The sequence below is a fragment of the Gymnoscopelus microlampas genome, assembly GCF_963454915.1.
Source record: "Gymnoscopelus microlampas genome assembly, chromosome: 10".
Classification (NCBI taxonomy): Eukaryota; Metazoa; Chordata; class Actinopteri; order Myctophiformes; family Myctophidae; genus Gymnoscopelus; species Gymnoscopelus microlampas.
In genome coordinates, this window is record NC_139947.1 from 26,221,405 (window position 1) to 26,241,859 (window position 20,455).

Consider the following 20,455-nt stretch of genomic DNA (forward strand, 5'->3'; position numbering starts at 1 on the left):
CACACCACAACATTGGGATCCCCATGTACCTGTCAAAATAATTAAATGACGTAAAAACGTAAATGAAGTCCATAATTATAACACCAGAGGCAGCTCCACAGATCATGTTCAACCTAGATTTGGCACAAACAAGGAAATTATCTCTTTATCATGCCATACAACAAAAGTGTGGAATGCCCTAAAGGAGTAAAGGAGTGTGAAACCCTACTCACTTTCAAAACTGCCCTAAAAAAACACCTTCAGGAGGCTGCAATTCGAAACTGGCCCCTGTCAAAGTCTTAACCTACCCCCCCCCCCCCCCCCCCACACACACACACACACACACACACACACACACACACACACACACCCTCCTCCTCCTCGAACTGTCTATTGTACATATTTTTTTGTTTTTCATACCAGTAACCTGTAAGCTGATCGTATGACGTTCTGCATAGTGTATATTTGTCGGTTTTCTTAAATGTCATCATGTTGGCTTATTTTAAATAAGCCACTGTGTTTTTATGAGCGATCCAGTTTAGAGGACCTTGTATTGTGAATTGTACTTCCATGTACTGTTTCCATGTCTTTTCTAAATAAAGTATTCAATCAATCAATCAATCAATCACTTTTTCTAGTTGGGCTTGTTTTCATGGACCTGGTTGCTTATTTCTGTCGCAAAATCTGGCAACGGTCTACCCCGATGCGTAAAGCTGCGCGCATTGGCCAGACCCGTTGGCTGCCGGTTCCATCCATAGGCTGGCTGTCTTGTTCTTCACTTCCAGTCCGAGTCTCAGCGCTGATCGCCGGGGTGGTTTCTATGGCTGTGCCTTGATTCATGGTGTGGTCTGGAGGAACAGGCTTATTTTGGGACTGGGAGAAACTTGATGCAGGCGGAGGGACGGAGCGCATGAAGGTTGGTTTATTTTAGAGGACATAAAGCTTAAATGACCGTTTCATATTCTTATAAGATGTATTACAAGAAAGCAACATGCAAGAGATATTAAGAAGTCTGTAAAGACAGGTCTGTCTCATCTTAAACATGTTGGCAACAGCAGGGGCTTCATAACCTTAGGATCATGTATGTAAGGCAGGGTGAAACTTTAACTGCAGCCAGAATGATGCTCTAGGTAGCCCAAAGGACTTTGATTAATAAATATATATATCATTTTCCTGGGCTAGCCCAGAAAAATGTGCAATATCTTAAAATATATATTAGCCTAGGTATACCTATTAGCCTATTAGAATCAATTGTTCCCCCGGTTGAGCCTTTCATCTGGATAAAGGGTGTGTGGTGGTGATACAGTAACCTAATTGATATTGATGCGGTATTAATTCAGCCTTTATCACACGTCCAGGGACTGTTAAGTGTGTTTTGTGTGAGACTTTGTTTCCATTCAGTGATCTATTCTAGCAGAGACAGAACATGTAGTGATTTATTTAATAGTCTCTCATGGTGAGACAAAGAAAGGGGTTCCAGCCCAGCATAGCAGGTGGATCCTCTCTGCTGCTGGTGCTGAACAGCAGGTCTTTCTTGTGTTGAACAATTTGTGCTATCTGATCTCCCCCCTGGTTTCTGTCTGTCTGTCTGTCTGTCTGTCTGTCTGTCTGTCTGTCTGTCTGTCTGTCTGTCTGCTGGATGAGGGGCTCTCAGTCTGGCTTCAGTATGTTTTAGGACAGGGGTCTTCAACGGGGGGTCCGGGACCCCTAGGGGGTCCTCAGAGTTACTAAAGGGGGTCCACCAAATCTTTGTGTGATATGATTTCTTTTTTTTTTTTACATTAACCACTTGAAAAATAGCAGATCTACAAGCTCACAACGCCTCGCGCTGCGAGGCGTTGTGAGCTTGTAGATCTGCTATTTTTTGGCAAAGAGTTATAGGTGTGGAGGGAAAAAAGAGCAGCAAACGTTAATCTGAGACACAATTTTATACAATATAGAGGGGGTCCCTGCTTCATCTCTCTCTCAGCTAGTGGGTCCTTGGCATGAAAACGTTGAAGACCCCTGTTTTAGGATGTATTTGCTGCTGCTGGTGAGAAATGCAGAGATGGTGCAGAAAACACAATGAAGTTAAAGAAGGCTGTGTCAGAACACACACACACACGCACGCACGCACGCACGCACGCACGCACGCACGCACGCACGCACGCACGCACGCACGCACACACGCACGCACACACACACACACACACACACACACACACACACACCACAGGGAGGATACACACACTACACAGAGAGTTTCCTTTTGGCACACACAGATCAGTGTTTGCCTTAATGGGCGTGATTGTGTTTCTATTGAGTTGTAAATCCATCTGGTTTTTCCTTTCTGAGAAATCACTGTGACTGCAAAACATTGCTTCCAGCCAGGCCATACATTACATACCAGGGGTGGTAAAAGTACTCACATTTCTTACTTAAATAAAAGTATCAATACGGCAATGTAGAAAATACTCTGTTACAAGTAAAAGTCCAGAATCCAAAATTGACTTGAGTAAAAGTACAAAAGTATTGGTGTCAAAATATACTTTAAGTACTAAAAGTAAAAGTACTCATTATACACAATATCCCATTTCACATGTTTCCAAATGTATACAAATCCTTTGAAAATAACAGATCTACAAGCTCACAACCTGTCGCTTTGCGAGCTTGCAGATCAGCTATTTTCAAATAGCCATGGCTGAAGTGGTTTTACAAAGTAACAAAAGTTTTCAAATAATTGTAGTGGAGTAAAAAGTACAATATTTGACTCTGAGATGTAGAGGAGTAGAAGTAAAAGTACAGAAAATTGGAAATACTCCAGCAAAGTAAAGGAAATAACTTAACCCTAACCTCAAAATTGTTAAGTACAGCACTTGAGTACCTGTACTTAGTTACTTTTCATACCGTTACATACAAACAACAAGACAAATAGACACATTGGATAGTTAAAACCACATGAAGCCTATAGTTTCTCTATTCTGGGGGGCGAACATTCAGCCAAAAATATTTAGTAAAAAGCTCAAACAGAATTGGTGGCCTAATATAGAGCCCTGGGGGACCCCAGTAAAAAAAAAAGGTCACTGTTCCTCAACTTGGGGTCCCAGACCTTACTCTGACAAATGGAACCAAATGAACGGACCAATTTGTACCTAATAAAGTTAAGTAAACGCTGAGGATTTTACAGTGTAGATCAGGGGTCTTCAATAGGGGGTCCGGGACCCCTAGGGGGTCCTCAGAGTTACTACAGGGGGTCCGCCAAATCTTTGTGATATGATTTTCTTTTGTACATTAACCACTTGAACCCTTAGCATCCCTTTTCTGAGGAGAACTTTTGCCAAAAAATAGCAGATCTACAAGCTCACAACGCCTCGCGATGCGAGGCGTTGTGAGCTTGTAGATCTGCTATTTTTGGCAAAGAGATATATGTGTAGAGGGAAAAATCTGAAACACACTTTTATACAATATAGAGGGGGTCCCTGCTTCATCTCTCTCTCAGCTAGGGGGTCCTTGGCCTGAAAAGGTTGAAGACCCCTGGTGTAGATTACAGAGATTTAAAAAAAAAAGAAGAAAACAAAGTCAACAACAAACAAAGTTAACATTGCATATCAAACTGGGGGTCTTTGAAATACAAAAAAAAGGTTGAGAATCACTGATGGTTAGCGAATAAAAGGAGGCCTATTAGTGCAACGAATGAAGAAGGTTTTAAATGGTTAACATGGTTAGTGATCATCTGCAGCAGGACCACGTTGCTCATGCAGCCAGACTACTGCGGAAGGCCAGACCAGTGTTGCCATGTTTAAGAAATAAGCAACCAGTTCTATGAAAACAAGCCCAAAAGGAAGCGACTAACACATGAGCACTTTAAATGGCTATTTGAAAATAGCCGATCTACAAGCTCGCAACACGTCGCATCGCGACGCGTTGTGAACTAGTAGATCTGATATTTTTCCAAAGAATCTTGGGGGAAAAAATGAAAATTTTGGTACTGGGGTCCCTGGCACAAACTGTTTTGAGATGGGGATACGCGGACAATTAATTTGGGGGTCCTTGACATGAAAATGTTGTTAGAACCACTGGTTTAAACAGCATCAGGGAAAAAAGCCCAAAAAACCCACAACAACCACCAATATTTACAAGCAACTTTACAGGAAAAACAAGCCCTACAGTTGCTCATAATAAGCGGACATGGCAACACTGAAGGCCACATGTTAGTTGAGACCAGTTGGCCATGATGAGTGGGATTCAGGGATTACCTTTGTGTGACAATTCCCATGGCGAGGGGCATCCCAGGAATGTGGTGCTAATATGGTTTTCCATGGCGGAAGGGGTTGGGAAGTATATGCTACTGTTGCTTTAGTTTAGGACGGCGATGCTCGACTGTTTTCATTTCAAGTACCCCCGCTTTGATATTCATTAGGGCCCCACGGACCCCCATTATGTAGGATTTGTATCTCTGGCACGGACGGCGCACCCCAATCTAATGAAAAAAATATATAATTTAACCTTGAGAGTATGTGAATGGAACCCATTTGGTTCCATTGGTATTCTCTCGTAGTTACAGAACTTTTATTAAGGGACCATTTGGTTCCTAACTATCAACCATTTAGCCGAAGCCAGCAGAAGCCAGTGTAATCTACTTACTATCTAACTCTTCAACAGGGGGTCCGGGACCCATAGGGGGTCCTCAGAGTTACTACAGGGGGTCCGCCAAATCTTTGTGATATGATTTTCTTTTTTTACATTAACCACTTGAACCCTTAGCATCCCTTTTCTGAGGAGAACTTTAGCCAAAAAATAGCAGATCTACAAGCTCACAACGCCTTGCGCTGCGAGGCGTTGTGAGCTTGTAGGTCGGCTATTTTTGGCAAAGAGATATAGGTGTAGAGGGAAAAACACACTTTTATACAATATAGAGTAGGGTCCCTGCTTCATCTCTCTCTCAGCTAGGGGGTCCTTGGCCTGAAAAGGTTGAAGCCCCTTGATCTAACTACTATCTTCACTTGCGGAACTACTATCAGACATCAAGTTTTATGCAGAGTCCAGAATCTACACGTACATACCGCTAGAGAGTTTATCTGTGAACCGCTTTCAACCTGACCTTCCTATTTTGGGCATGTCATCATCATAGGTAAACATTCTTTCGAAAATAAGCGAAAAATAGGGCTTAAGTGGCAGCTTACCTGACGGCTCAGCCAAGACTAGGCTATTACTAACACTTAACTGTGTGTGTGTGTGTGTGTGTGTGTGTGTGTGTGTGTGTGTGTGTGTGTGTGTGTGTGTGTGTGTGTGTGTGTGTGTGTGTGTGTGTGTGTGTGTGTGTGTGTGTGTGTGTGTGTGCGCGTGGACTACAGATTGTTGGGACTGGCTAAAAGTAATGTAAATATTGTTCTGTATCTGCCATTATTGGCACAAAAACGTTGCCTGTCTGTCTCCTATATCCATAACTGGTTGTCTACTTTTGCCATACAGACAATTGTGACCATGATCTTGCATTGCATTTGTGCATGATGTGTGCGTGTGTGTGTGTGTGTGTGTGTACCGAAAAATAGCTGATCTATAAGCTCCTTGTAGATCTGCTGTTTTTCGGTGTTAGGCTTACGGTTAAAATGGCAATTATTATTTTTAAATGGCATTCATAACATGGCTGTCCTAAAGTGTTGATGTCCTCACAAGTATAGTAATACAAACGTGTGTGTGTGTGTGTGTGTGTGTGTGTGTGTGTGTGTGTGTGTGTGTGTGTGCGTGTATGTGTGCGCGTGCGTCCGTGTGTGTGTGTGTGTGTGTGTGTGTGTGTGTGTGTGCGTGTGTGGATACCCGACCCTCTCATATTCAAGTAGTACCAAGTAGCTAACCATCCATTTGTTCCTAAGTGTTGTGTTGTGATTGAGTGGCGACCCGCAGAATGCAGTGAGGTTTGTGTGGTGAGGTGATGATGATGGGAGGAAGAATGTTGTGGAGCGCAGCAGATATACAGGAACCAAAACAATGTAAGAGAAGTGATCATAAAAACATGTCATCTTGACTATATCCACGTAGGTTGCATAGCAGCCAACGTTGTGGTATTTTGCTATGCAGAAAGGAATATGAAATGTCATGGAAATCACGTTGTACTGTCACATGGCATATAAGTCAAAGATGGTTGATTTTTAGGAAGATACCCCATCCCAATTGGAGTTACTAGAGGTGAAATGGTACACACAAAAACAAAAACTTTTAAAGAATTTGTCTCCTTGTGGGCGCTGGCATCTGACGGCAAATATTGCGAATGTCCTGTGTTTACTGGTGCTAGATCCCGCGAGAGTGTGTTACTGAGACAGAGAAAGGTTGATAATGAAGTTGATTTTCTCCTGATTTGTCTCTCTGAAAAAAGCCATTTAAGTATGAAAATCTTGGGAATATTGTGTGGCTTGTGACGATCGGGTCCAATATTTACTTCAGTGACCATGGGGCTAAAGAGTGGCTCAGAAGCTGTGTTCACGTCACTCTTCCATTGGATTTAATGGACTCCAACCCAGTAGCGTACGGTGGGGGGGGGGTAGAATCTGGGGGGCGGGTGGGGGCTCGCGCAACGATGGCTGATAAGTGACAGTCTATTGAGAATTACCAACAGCGTTAATGCAAGCGAGAGAAACGTGAATAAAACACAATATGCAAGTCTAGTTGGGAAGCGGCTTAGTTTGGGTTGAGTTGCTGGCTCGACGATAGCAGAGAGGTCTGTAGGCGCAACTGCGCCGCTGGAATCCGGGGAGCAGGGGCGCACTGGTATGGTGCTGCTGGCGTTGTGGTGGGCGCTGCTGGTTGTGGCCCCACTGGCCCCCCCACCAGCAGCCGCTGGTGCCTGGCAAGAGAACCGGTTTGACGGGGAAACCGGTTTTTAATGGCCATCCATTAACAATTCGGCCGAATGCAAATAAGCCCGATTTGAAAACAAAGGCGAATTTCTGTGGTTGGCAACAACAGAATAGGGTGAGGGGTGCTAATGTTGTTATGTTGATTTTTTTTTGATTTTTTTTCTTTCCCCTGGGGGAGCAGAGTTTTATAGACCGGGCCATGGCCCCGTTGGCCTCCATGACGATACGCCCTTGGTGCATCCTGCTTCCGGTCTCCTTAAAAAAGGCGTCCGCCTACTTCGCGCAGATATGGGAAGTAAACCGGAGATGGCAGGTCTTGCCATTTTAGTCTTGGTATAAGTTCAAGATTCAAGGCTCAACTTTATTGTCCCTGAGGGAACATTTTGTCTTTGGCACAGTCAGTGCTGCACAGTTTGCTTCACATAAAACATCTTAACAACTTAAAAAAACCTATATTTAGTTGGGTCTCCCAGGGCTGCTCCTTTTTTTCCCCTTCTACACCAAATCTCTTCGTGTTGTGCCGCATTGTGAGCTTATAGATCTGCTATTTTCGCCAGAATAGGGGATGCTAATAGGGAGGGATCATGTGGTTGAGTGTTTGAGTGTGTGATTTGACTTGAATTTGAACCTTTTTGAACCCTAGCATCCTAGCATTATTCTGGGGGGAACATTCACCTGAAATAGAGCGGCTATTTTTGGCAAAGAGAATAGGCGTAGAGAGACAAAATAGCAAGTCCAAGTACAGAGCCAGCCAACTCGGGTCAAGTTTAGTATAGAGGAGCATCTGTGTCATTTTAGATTGTGTAACGTTGGCCATTCAAAAATAGCAGATCTACAAGCTTGCAGCGCGGCACGAAGTGACGCGCTGTGAGCTTGTAGATCTGCTATTTTTATAAAGTTTTTGAAAGATCTTGAAAGTGTGAAAACTACTGATTTAGAAGGACATTTGTAGAATTGGCCTCAGGTCTTAAAGGACTAGTTCACCCAAAAAATGACTTTCTATCAATTATTATTTTTATTTTTTTTGCCGCATTTCTTCCTCTTAGCAATGCGACAAAAATAAAAAAAAATATCCATGATTTCAAGGCTTAATGGGGTCTGTAATTGATAGAAAATAAGTAGTTTTTGGGGTGAACTACTCCTCTTTAATGGGTCAAGTGGCTATGGATGAAGTCAGCTGCGTGAGGTGTGTGTTGTGTGTCTGTCCGGAGTGGACCAGGCCTTTACAGAGGACTATTATGATTCAACAGGCCAAGGCAGGGTGGAGACTGAGAAATGGGATGAGTTGGAGATGATGCTGCTGTGTGGTGTGAGAGCCAGATCAGACGCGTGTTAAGCCATTAAAACCGGGAACGCATCTGTGTCATATTTAGATTTCTTTGGCTATTAAAAAATAGCAGATCTACAAGCTCGTAGCGCGGCACCGAGTGCCGCGCTATGAGCTTGTAGATCTGCTTTTTTTTATGTAGTGAAAATGTGTGCAAATCTTTGAATATATATATATTTTTTTAAGCAAACATTTGTAACTCAAATCTTTGCTTCTGGGGGATTCTACAAATGTCTTCTAAATCCGAACAGTTTTTCTTAAAAAACGTATGTTGCTATAATATCAGTGTTTTTTCATGTCAAGGAACCCCCAAAATTATATGTATTTGGCTGCGGACCCCCCCCCCCCCCATCTCAAAATATTTTGTTCCAGGTACCCCCCCAGAAGCAAAGATTTGCGTTACAAATGTTCCCTTTAAAAATATATGTATTCAAAGATTTGCACACATTTTCAAGATTTTTCCCCCCAAAATAGCCAGATGAGCTTGTAGATCTGTTATTTTTGAATACCCCAAAAGAAATAAAAAAGCTGACACAGATGCGTTCTCCGGATTGAATGTGTTAAAACACACAGACACGCACAGTGTTTAGTAGTCTGAGCACAGTGATGCTGTACATTGCACAGTCGAGGGACAGACAACCGTTCCTCAGTGCTTCGCAGAGAGAGACTCAACATGCGGATATGCTAATGAGTTCCTGTTTATAACCCTGAGCACAACCCTGCCCGGGGACCACAGAGTGGACCCGAGGCCATGCAGCTCTGTCCCGCCGTCCTCCTAACACAGTAAACATCTTCAGGGTTCATTTGTGGAACCAAATGGGCCCCGTTGAAGGTCCGTTTGGTTCCATTTTGTACACTCTCTCAGGTTTAGATTGAAGCTGCAAAATTGGCACCTCTATGTCCTTAACCTGGGATTCGAACCCAACCACCGAAATGTTTTCTGTTGAGTTGTAACAGAAAAGCCACTAAGCAGTTTTTGCAGAGGATAGGTTCGACCTTCATACAGTACCATCTTGTCTACATTTGTTAGTTACTTTGTAGATTTTGATTATTATTGCAAAACATACATTACTCACTTCAGCCCTATATACATTTTGGCCTTTTGAAAGTAGCAGATCTACAAGCTTACAATGCGTCGCAATGCGACGCATTGTGAGCTTGTAGATCTGCTATTTTCGAATGATTTTTATACATCCATTTGAAAACTTGTGAAATGAGACATTCTGCACAATGAATACTTTCTACTTTTGGCACTTTTGGTACATTTTGATACGAATAATTTTGTACTTTTACTCAAGTAATCTTTGGATTCAGGACTTTTTACATTGCAGTATTGATATTTTTTTTACTTATTTATAAGTAAAAATTGTTTGTACTTTTTCCAAGAGCAGGTAGACCAACTACAAACACCACAGTTGTGTTAGCTATTGGTTAAAATTGCGTTTTACTTTTACTAAAATAAGTTATGTATTGCAGCTTGAACACGGGACTTAACATACAGCAGTTGCTCTGCAGCACTCATTGTAAACACATCACACAGACGTCTCTGTGTATCTGGGACGATAACATAACATTTATTGTTATAGTCAGTAGATTAATACTAGGGGATCTGCTTTGATATATGGGAACTGTTGTAAATTCATGTTCCTCTACTAATACTAACGTCTAAACGTCTCATCAAAATGTACTTAAAGTACCAAAAGTAAAAGTACTCATTATGCAGAATGTCCCATTTCAAGTTTTCAAATGTATAAGAATAATCTTTTGAAAATAGCAGATCTACAAGCTCACAATGCGTCGCATCGCGACGCATTGTGAGCTTGTAGATCTGCTATTTTCAAATGGCTGAAATTGATATAGGGCTGAAGTGGTTAAAGGGGAAATCCACCCATTTTCAATATTTAACTATGTCATTAATATAGCATAAAGGAGTTGTGTGGAAATAAGAAAAAAGTTCCCCAAAAAATGTTAAACCCAAAATCAAAAGATTGATTTTGGGTTTAACATTGCAAATTACAACATGATGACTCATCATGTTGTAATTTGCAATGTTAAACCCAAAATCAATCCTCCAGTTCAAGGCAACACAGAAAGGGGGGACCTTTTTTCTTATTTCCACACAACTCCTTTATGCTATATTAATGACATAGTTAAATATTGAAAATGGGTGGATTTCCCCTTTAATGTAGGTTTTCTAATAATAATCAAAATCTTGAAAGTAACTAGTAACTAAAGTTTTCAAATAATTGTAGTGGAGTAAAAGTACAATATTTGCCTCTGAGATGTAGTGGAGTAGAAGTAAAAGTATTGGAAATTGGAAATACTCAAGTAAAGTACAAATACCTCATAATTTTACTCAAGTACAGTACAGCACGTAAGTAAATGTGCTTAGTTACTTTCCACCGCTGATAAATAGTTACAAATAAACCCTCTTGACTGATTCCTGAAATGTGTTTCTTCCATTCCTATACTTCTACCTACCTACTGTACCTCTCCTCTCCTCTCCTCTCCTCTCCTCTCCTCTCCTCTCCTCTCCTCTCCTCTCCTCTCCTCTCCTCTCCTCTCCTCTCCTCTCCTCTCCTCTCCTCTCCTCTCCTCTCCTCTCCTATGTGTCTCCTGTAGGAGATGATGAATGTGGAGGCTCTGAGCAGAGCAGAGCTGTTGACTCTCCTCAGCATCCTGGAAGGAGAGCTGGAGGCGCAGGATGTGGTCAGACACACTCTGAGGGTGAGTTCCTCCACACACACACACGCACGCACGCACGCACGCACGCACGCACGCACGCACGCACGCACGCACGCACGCACGCACGCACGCACGCACGCACACACACACACACACACACACACACACACACACACACACACACACACACACACACACACACACACACACACACACACACACACACACACACACACACACACCCCGCATCACATCTGAATCAGCTTTATTGTCACACAAGTAAGACGCGCGAACGCTGGAAGCGAACGCAGCTCGAAAATAACAATAAGAAGAATAGAAAGGAATGAGCAATTACTTGCCATCCGGCCTGAAATATGCACAAATGACATGGAATTCTTAGATATCCCAATAGATGAACTCGTGTAGATGCTTGCAGATGTGTTATTTTTGACTGTCGCTGCTATATTTTTCTCAGAGGAGTGTAATGAGTCACCCAGGGGCACAGGCGGATTTCAGCCACACTGTAGTGCATGCAGGCAATGAGAGCGTGACTCACATGGGGGCAGCCAATGAGAGCGTGAGTCACATGGGGGCAGCCAATGAGAGCGTGAGTGACATGGGGGCAGCCAATGAGAGCGTGAGTGACATGGGGGCAGCCAATGAGAGCGTGAGTGACATGGGGGCGCGGCTGCACACATACTGCACACAGACAGACAGACACACAAGCCGAGCCGAGTGTCATAGTATGCTCCACTTGGTCGGAGGGTTCGCCGCGCCTCCTTCCGCGTTCGCAATCACAGGATTACAGGTGTAAAACAGTGGGTGATTATAAATTTTTTTGCATGCTCCATCGTTTTTTTTTTGTTATTTCTATAAAAAATGAAAGGGAAGAAGGGGGGGGGAGAGATCAATCAAAGGAAACAAACAAATGATCTACATATTTACACATAGTACCTGAGGTAAGGCATAAAGGTGCGTGAGCATAGCAGCAGATGTATACTTACTGCACCTGATATGATATGGACGTTAAAGGCCTTTAGCAGACGGGGTGCGATTTTTCGCACGGAAAAAAAACTGACAATTTCATTTTTTTTAAAGAACACATGGTTCTCTATGACCTCATGCACACCGGCTCCCAATTTGCCGTGCGGCAAGAAGTGGCTGCGGCGGTGCATTTTTTTTTCCAATCGAACCCAGTTGGATTCGTGCGTCTTTTCGCATGCGGTTAAAACTGCTGGTTAAATCGTACCCTGTCTGCAAAGGCCTTAAAGCATTGGTTCTCAAAGTGGGGTCCGGGGACCCCCAGGGGTCCTTGAGCGAGTTCCAGGGGGTCCCCAGCTAAATGAGGGATAGTTAGAAACCAAATGGACCCCTTTATGGGCCTGTAACTCTGAGAGTGTACAAATGGAACCAAATGGACCCGTTAGGGTCCATTTGGTTCCATTTGTACACTCTCAGAGTTAAATTAACATTGATTTTACAAACAAAAATGGGGTTTCAGCGATAGAAATGCCATTAAATGGGTCCGTAGCCTAATGCATGTCAAAATGGGGGTCCTTGAAATTAAAATGGTTGAGAATCACTGCTATAGGGCCATAAACCTCTTCTCTTGTGGGGGTCCCTGGCCCCCTGGCATATCTTTTCAAATGGGGGTCCGCGGGCCAATAAGTGTCCAGTTGGGGGGTCCTTGACATGAAAAAGTTTGAGAACCACTGCCTTAAAGGTGCAAGAAAAACACAAAAACAACTAAAGTCAGCGTGTTGTGCATGGGGATCAAGGTGCAAAGTGTCAGCATAATAAGTGTCTGGTATAATCTGCAGGTAGGCCCATGAGGAATAGCAACGCATACGCAGCAATGATGTCAGCATGTGCAATGTTAGTGCGTGCGACGTGCGTAATGATTTCTCGAAATGTTGCATCGTCAATTGAATAGAACACTTTGTTTAGAATAATGAGCAATCAAAGGGTCTGCGAGCGACACATCTTTCATAACGTTGGTTCATCGGTTCATCTGGCCAGCAATAAGTCCAAATATGATATAGGCTACTCACAGGTATGGTGACATCATTATTTATGTAGTGAGTGAGTCCATGCGTGTGTTAGAGGCAACTTTGGGGGAGTTGAATTAGCTTTTGTGGAGATATTGTACAGCAGTGCTTCTCAAACCTTTTCATGCCGGGGACCCCCAAATAGATATATATTTGGCCGCGGACCCCTATCTGAAAGTATGTTGTGCCAGGGACCTCCAGAAGCAAAGATTTGCGTTAAAATGTTCGCCTTAAAAGAAATATATTCAAAGATTTGCACGAATCTTCAAGACTTTTTCAAAAATAGCAGATCTACAAGCTCATAGCGCGGCACTCGGTGCCGCGCTATGAGCTTGTAGATCTGCTATTTTTGAATAGCCAAAGTGTAAAAGGTTAAAATTATTGTGATGCTTTATTCACACATTTTGCTGGGGACCCCCTGGAACCCCCTCAAGGACCCCTGGGGGTCCCCGGACCCCACTTTGAGAACCAATGTTGCACAGACTCCTCGTGAAGATTTTCAAGCGGTAACGTTAGGCTCTAAGGGTTTGGAGTGGGACCCGTGCATTCCATGTACATGTATTCATCTTTATAAAAATATCTTCCTGGTTTCTCCCGGACAGCTGTTGTCTCTGATGCACCATCTTAAAATGCATGTGCAATTTTTTTTATGCGTGATCTTGGTGTCTGAGCCATCAAGGCGCCCTTCATGCCTCCTGTCTTTCTGATGTGAAAGCCTCCTGGGGGATGCTAAAATTAGTCTCTCATGATGGCATTACAAAACCACAAAAAGAACATCATGCTATCTGGGTAGAAATGTGTAAACAGGAAACCGAGGAAGTAGAGCCAGCAAAGACAATGGCACAGTGACCATTCAGGCTCTAACGGGCCTGTTAATGTTCAGGACAGGACACTAACATCATCACCACTCGCCACCAGACAAGTCCTCTTCCAGATCACTGTCTGCCTTGCCTACACAGTACTTGTTGTTAATTAGTTGTACAAGCTCTTGTTTTATTGTTTTATTGGATCTTGTTTATTCGATACACTTTTGTTTTAGCTCTTGCTCATTTGATTTTCCTATTTGTCTCTCTGTATCTGTTTAAGAAAGTAGGTATAGCTGATATGTAGCACTTTTACCTTAGCGCTAGGTATACTCTTAGATGCTTGTTTTAGAAGAGAATGCACTTAAGACTTCTGGTGATTAGTAGTTTTGTTCCCTACCTATGTTGAATGCACTTATTGTAAGTCGCTTTGGATAAAAGCGTCTGCTAAATGACTGTAATGTAATGTAATGTGCCGAATATAGCCGATCTACAAGCTCACAATACGTTGCAATGCCACAGATTGTGAGCGATGTAGATCTGCTTCTTTTTTTTTTTGCTCTGGGCTTAGCTGAAGCTGACCCGCCTGACGTTTGACTCATGGCTTTGGGTTGATGATGGAAAGTGGAATGCAATGAGCAGTGATAGTGAGACATACGATCCAATCTGTTCTAAGAGATGAGATCAGATCTGCTCTCCCACTGAAAAATTCATCACCAAACAACAAAACGTCTTTCTCTGTCTGTCATGTGCTGTTCCTTGCATTGAAGCCCAGTGCAGCATGTGTATGACGGCTCATAAATGAGTGACAGTGTTCTATACAGTAACTGCAGAGAGAAGTTCAGGGCCTGAGAGCCTGAGGGGCAAACGGTTCCAAACCACGCCAAGCTCAGACGCATCCAGAATGGCACGTGTCCAGATCTGACGCATGCAGAGCCTGACCCGAAATTCTACACGCGCGCGCGCGCACACACACACACACACACACACACACACACACACACACACACACACACACACACACACAGATTCCCTCGGGACAACTGTACAGTTTCTCTGTTCTTTCCGCTCCCCTGGCTTAACTACTTTTTTTCCCCCTTCTCTCTCCGTCTCTTTATCTCGGCTGATCTCGTGGTCTGCTGAGGGTTTTAGCGTGTTTAGGGCCCCCCCCCCAGGAAGGCATCGTCCACACACACACACACACACACACACACACACACACACACACACACACACACACACACACACACACACACACACACAGCCACACATTAACCCGGGGGGGGGCTTCTTTGCATGTCAGATCACGACCCCCCCCCCCCCCCCCCCTTCCGTGTCCACCACCCCCACACAGTCAGACGACACTCCGGTGGTCTTCAGTCAGTGTGACCACCAGCCCAGTGGCTAGAACAGTGTTTACAGTAACTGGGTAGGAAGTTGCAGAGCCGCCGCGGAGAGAGAGCCTCAATCACTGACTTCCCTTGTTTCTGTGGCCGGCCCGGCAGGCCGCCGGCGGGGGCCCCGGCCGGCCCGGCACAGCGGTTCCATTCACTTCTTCTTGTCCATGTTAGGGCTGTCTGTGTGGTGTGCAGGAGTCTGGCTATGGAGGGGCAGTGTTATGGGGGGGGGGAGGTGGGATGCCAGGGCAGGCCACTAGTACACTCTGCCCAGTTCCATCTCTGGGCATCCAGAGGTGCCAGCCAAGACAGACTGCCTCTGCTCTCCCTTGGCTCTCCCTTGGTGGTAAAAGTACTCACATGTTTTACTTACATAAAAGTATCAATACTGCAATTTAGAAATACTCTGTTACAAGTAAAAGCCCAGAATTCAAAATGTATTTGAGTAACGGTACAAAAGTTCAAAATATACTTTACTACCAAAAGTAAAAGTACCCATTATGCAGAATGTTCCATTTTAACAGCCAGGTTTCAAATGTATAAAATGTATAAAAGTCTTTTTGAAAATAGCAGATCTACAATCTCACAGTGCATCGCGAAGTGACGCTTTGTGAGCTTGTGGATCGGTTAATGTATGTTTTGTAATAATAATCAAAATCTACAAAGTAACTAGTAACTAAAGTTTTCTAATCATTGTAGTGGGGTAAAAAGTACAATGTTTGATTCTGAGGTGTGTGTGTGTGTGTGTGTGTGTGTGTGTGTGTGTGTGTGTGTGTGTGTGTGTGTGTGTGTGTGTGCTTGTATATCTGCTATTTTTTTGCATAGCCAAAGACATAAAAAAATTACACACACATGTGTACCCTTCCTGGTCTTAATGGGTTAATAATGAGTACTTTTATGTTTAGGCTGTGTCCGTGAGGGTTTAAGGAGGGAAAGGAGGGCGAAGGGATTTTAAGGTTCTCGAAAAAAAACCTCTCCTCCCCAACTTCCAAATATTTTCCCTCTCCTCTCCTCCTCTGCGAAGAGGGCAAACAAACTTGGGATGCCAGTAGGTTGCCGGGGACGACCCCTCCATTCAAAGGCAGCCTTTCTAATCCCTGTGTGTGTGTGTGTGTGTGTGTGTGTGTGTGTGTGTGTGTGTGTGTGTGTGTGTGTGTGTGTGTGTGTGTGTGTGTGTGTGTGTGTGTGTGTGTGTGTGTGTGTGTGTGTGTGTGTGTGTGTGTGTGTGTGTGTGTGTGCGTGTGTGCGTGTGCGGATACGTTTTCTCATCCTTTTCACAAACCCGTTCAGCCGTGTTTTCCTGACACACTTTCCTGACCAGAAAAACCTCTCCCCCCGCCCCCAATTGCCCCATTTTTCACACCGCAGAAAAAAAAACCTGCGAGCCGTATCGTATTTGTTTGGCTTCCGTTTTTTTTTACAATGTTGCGGTGGACTCGTCGTACCTGTGGAGCATGTCTGTACAACACCTTTTCCAACCACTGTTGGTGTTTTTTTCCGTTGCTTCGTTTCCCCATCTCTGAAGGAGACACATTTAGACACATTATCACTGGAGGCAACATTCCTGAGTGGCAACATGACATTCGATACTTGTAACTGTACTGTGTGTGTGTATGTATACATACACCAGTGGTTCTCAAACCTTTTTCACGTCAAGGACCCCCCAAAACGATATGTAATTTGGCTGCGTGCGGATCAGATATGGGATTATTCTTACAAAACATACATTAACCCATTAAGACCTGAGGCCGATTCTACTAAATGTCTGTTTTTAGAATGTCTTCTAAAAACTGTTTTTTGAAAAAACTTATGTTACTATATCAGTGGTGCTAAAACCTTTTCATGTCAAGGACCCCCAAAATGATATGTATTTGGCCGCGGACCCCCATCTCAAAATATTTTGTTCCAGGGACTCCCAGAAGCAAAGATTTGAGTGTCAAATGTTCTTTAAAAAAAATATCTATTCAAAGATTTGCACACATTTTCAAGATTTTTCAAAAATAGCAGATCTGCAAGCTCCGCAAAGCGACACGTTGTGAGCTTGTAGATCGGCTATTTTCAAATGATTTTTATACATTTGAAACCTGGCTGTGACATGGGACATTCTGCATAATGAGTACTTTCTACTTTTGGTACTTTTAAGTACATTGTGAAACCAACACTTTTGTACTTTTTACTCAAGTCAATTTTGAATTCTCTACTATTTCTACATTGCACATTCTGCAATATTGATACTTTTACTTAAGTACAACATTTGGGTACTTTTTCCCAGCACTGCATTTGATTATAATTGAAACAGATCCCATATATCTGTGCCAATATGGGCTTAAGAACTCCTATAACCCCAAAGAATCGGTCAAGAAGGACACAACAAGAGAGACGTTTGCGACTGGAAAGCAGTTTATAATAGATTACATTTTAATTGTGGGACACCCATGTTTTTGTTGGCCTCTTTGTGTTGCGGTCTGAGCGTTGGTGGCTGCGTCCGTTCCGACCGTTTTGTTTTTCATCTGATCTCATGTCCTGTAATCTTTAGAATGCTTTTGTCTATTTTTATGGGCTGGCATTTATATCCCCGACTGGATAAACAACATGAGGCTGACTGGCCTGGACGGACGAAGGGGGGGAAAAAAAAGAGCATCTGTTCTGTTACTGTAGCAGCAATTTATTACCCAATATGGGCATTTTAGCATGGCATGTGGATCAGAAAACAACCCATAAAGGTAATTTTTGTTAGGAATGACATGGAGAGTGGCCATGAACGCTGGCTTAATATATCTAATGATATGCAGTGATGCACGCTGGAGCTATAACTATACGGTGATGTCATTGTTGTTAGTTGTTCCTGTGCTGTCATGTTTAGCATGCCTGAGAGACGAAAAACTCCCTGACCTGGAAATGTGTGCAAGTAACCCTATATAAGTACCCTGATGTTTATATACACACACACTGACACTCTCTCTCTCACGCACGCACGCACGCACACACACACACAGTACACACAGTAATTAACCCATTAAGACCTGGAACTTTGTCATCTTTAGATTTGAGCTAAAAAAGCATTATTTTACGCTTTGGGCTATTCAAAAATAGCAGATATACAAGCTCATAGCGCGGCACTGAGTGCCGCGCTATGAGCTTGTAGATCTGCTATTTTTGAAAAATCGTGAAAATGTGTGAAAATCTTTGAATATATATATTTTTAAAGCTAACATTTTTAACTCAAATCTTTGCTTCTGGGGGTCCCTGGAACAAAATATTTTGATGGGGGTCGGCGGCCAAATACATATCATTTTGGGGGTCCTTGACATGAAAAAGTTTGAGAACCACTGATATAGAAACATACGTTTTTCAGAATACTGTTGAGATTTAGGAGACATGTAGAATCAGCTTCAGGTCTTCATGGGTTAATACAGGTGTGCCTTGAGATTTTCACTGTTTGTGTGCCACACAAAGTTTGAAAACCACTAGCTTAAGCGATTAAACCCCATATAGGTAACCGGAATCCCTCAGGGCTCAATACTAGTGTCTTTTGTGTTTTCTGTTATTGTGGCGAAAGCTTTCCCTGAAAAGCTTTAGATTTTAGCTACATTATATAGCAACATACTGTAGGTTTTTCAGAAAACTCATAGGATTTAGAACAGTGGTATTCTCAAAAATAGCAGATACAAGCTTGTACATCTGCCATTTTTTAAAAATATTGAAAGCGTTTGAAAAATGTTTTTGTAGGCATTTGTAGAATCGGCCTCAGGTCTTAATGGGTTACATATCGGATGTTCAAGTATACCTGACTTATAGCTGAAACCTGCTCTTCAAGCTACCAACGTGTCTTGTTGTGTCTTCTTTTTTTTGGCTATTCAATAATAGACAGATATACAAGCTCATAGCGCGGCAAAGAGTGCCGCACTATGAGCTTATAGATCTGCTATTTTGTTTGAAAAATCATAACAAATTGTCACGATATATAAATCTTTGAATATATATATATTTTTAAAGCGAACATTTGTAACAAATCTTTGCTTCTGGGGGTCCCTGGAACAAAATATTTTGAGATTCGGGTCCACGGCCAAATACATATCTAACAATGTTTTCTAAATCCTTACAGCATTTTGCTATATCAGTGGTTCTCCAACTTTTCCATGTCAAGGATCCCCGAAATGATGTATTTGGCCGCGGACCCCCCATCTCAAAATATGTTGATCCAGGGACTCCCAGAAGCACAGATCGGAGTTAAAAATGTTCGCTTTCAAAGATTGGCATACATTTTCCACGATGTCCCCCCAAAAAAGCAGATCTACAAGCTCATTGCACAGCACTCGGTGCCGCGCTATGAGCTTGTAGATCTGCTATTTTTTTAATAGCCAATTAAATCTAAAAATGACACTGATGCATTCCCGGTCTTTATGGGTTCAGGTTGCTTCTCTTTTCCCTGATTTGCTGAAACTAGAAGACGGCGCTGCACTGTGTGTGTGTGTGTGTGTGTGTGTGTGTGTGTGTGTGTGTGTGTGTGTGTGTGTGTGTGTGTGTGTGTGTGTGTGTGTGTGTGTGTGTGTGTGTGTGTGTGTGTGTGTGTGTGTGTGTGTGTGTGTGTGTGTGTGTGTGTGTGTGTGTGTGTGTGTGTGTGTGTGTGCTGCTCCTAGTCTTCTGTTTGCTCAGAGAATGACACTATTTGCCCACTGCAGATAAACAGTGATTGAGGAAGTCGGCCCGAAACCGAGACGTCAGTATATGAGATAGCGACTGAACTCACTGCTTTATCAAACCTACAATGAGGTGTGTGTGTGTGTGTGTGTGTGTGTGTGTGTGTGTGTGTGTGTGTGTGTGTGTGTGTGTGTGTGTGTGTGTGTGTGTGTGTGTGTGTGTGTGTGTGTGTGTGTGTGTGTGTGTGTGTGTGGGGAAAAGTACAAAAATGTTTTACTTAAGTATAAGTACCAATACTGCAAGTAAAAGTCCGGAATAAAAAAATATTTACAAATGTAGTAGTACAAATATATTGGTATCAAGATGTACTTAAAGTACAAAAGTAAAAGCACTCATTATGCAGAATATCACATTTTGCAAGTTTTCAAATGTATTAAAATATTTTGAAAATAGCAGATCTACAAGCTCACAATGCGTCGCATCTTGTAGAACGGCTATTTTCAAATGCCCAAAATGTATATAGGGCTGAAGTGGTTAATGTATGTTTTTGTTTTGTAATAATAATCAAAATCTACAAAGTAAATAAAGTTTTCAAATAATTGTAGTGGAGTAAAAGTAAAATATTTTCCGCTGAGATTTAGTGGAGTAGAAGTTAAAGTACTGAACATTGGAAATACTCCAGTAAAGTAAAAGTACCTCAACATTGTACTTAAGTACAGTACTTGAGTAAATGTACAGTACT

At 42.8% G+C, this 20,455-nt stretch overlaps 1 protein-coding gene across 1 annotated transcript in view; it reads left to right on the plus strand.

The window, feature by feature from the left end:
• The first annotated feature begins 762 nt into the window (after positions 1-762).
• LOC311052951 (CTTNBP2 N-terminal-like protein) overlaps positions 763-20,455 on the plus strand; it is a 45,773-nt gene continuing 26,080 nt past the window's right edge. The window contains exons 1-2 of the mRNA XM_084068270.1: positions 763-895; positions 10,762-10,866. Coding sequence (XP_083924396.1) covers positions 818-895; positions 10,762-10,866 — 183 coding nt within the window. The 5' untranslated portion in view covers positions 763-817. The remainder of the gene's footprint in view (positions 896-10,761; positions 10,867-20,455) is intronic.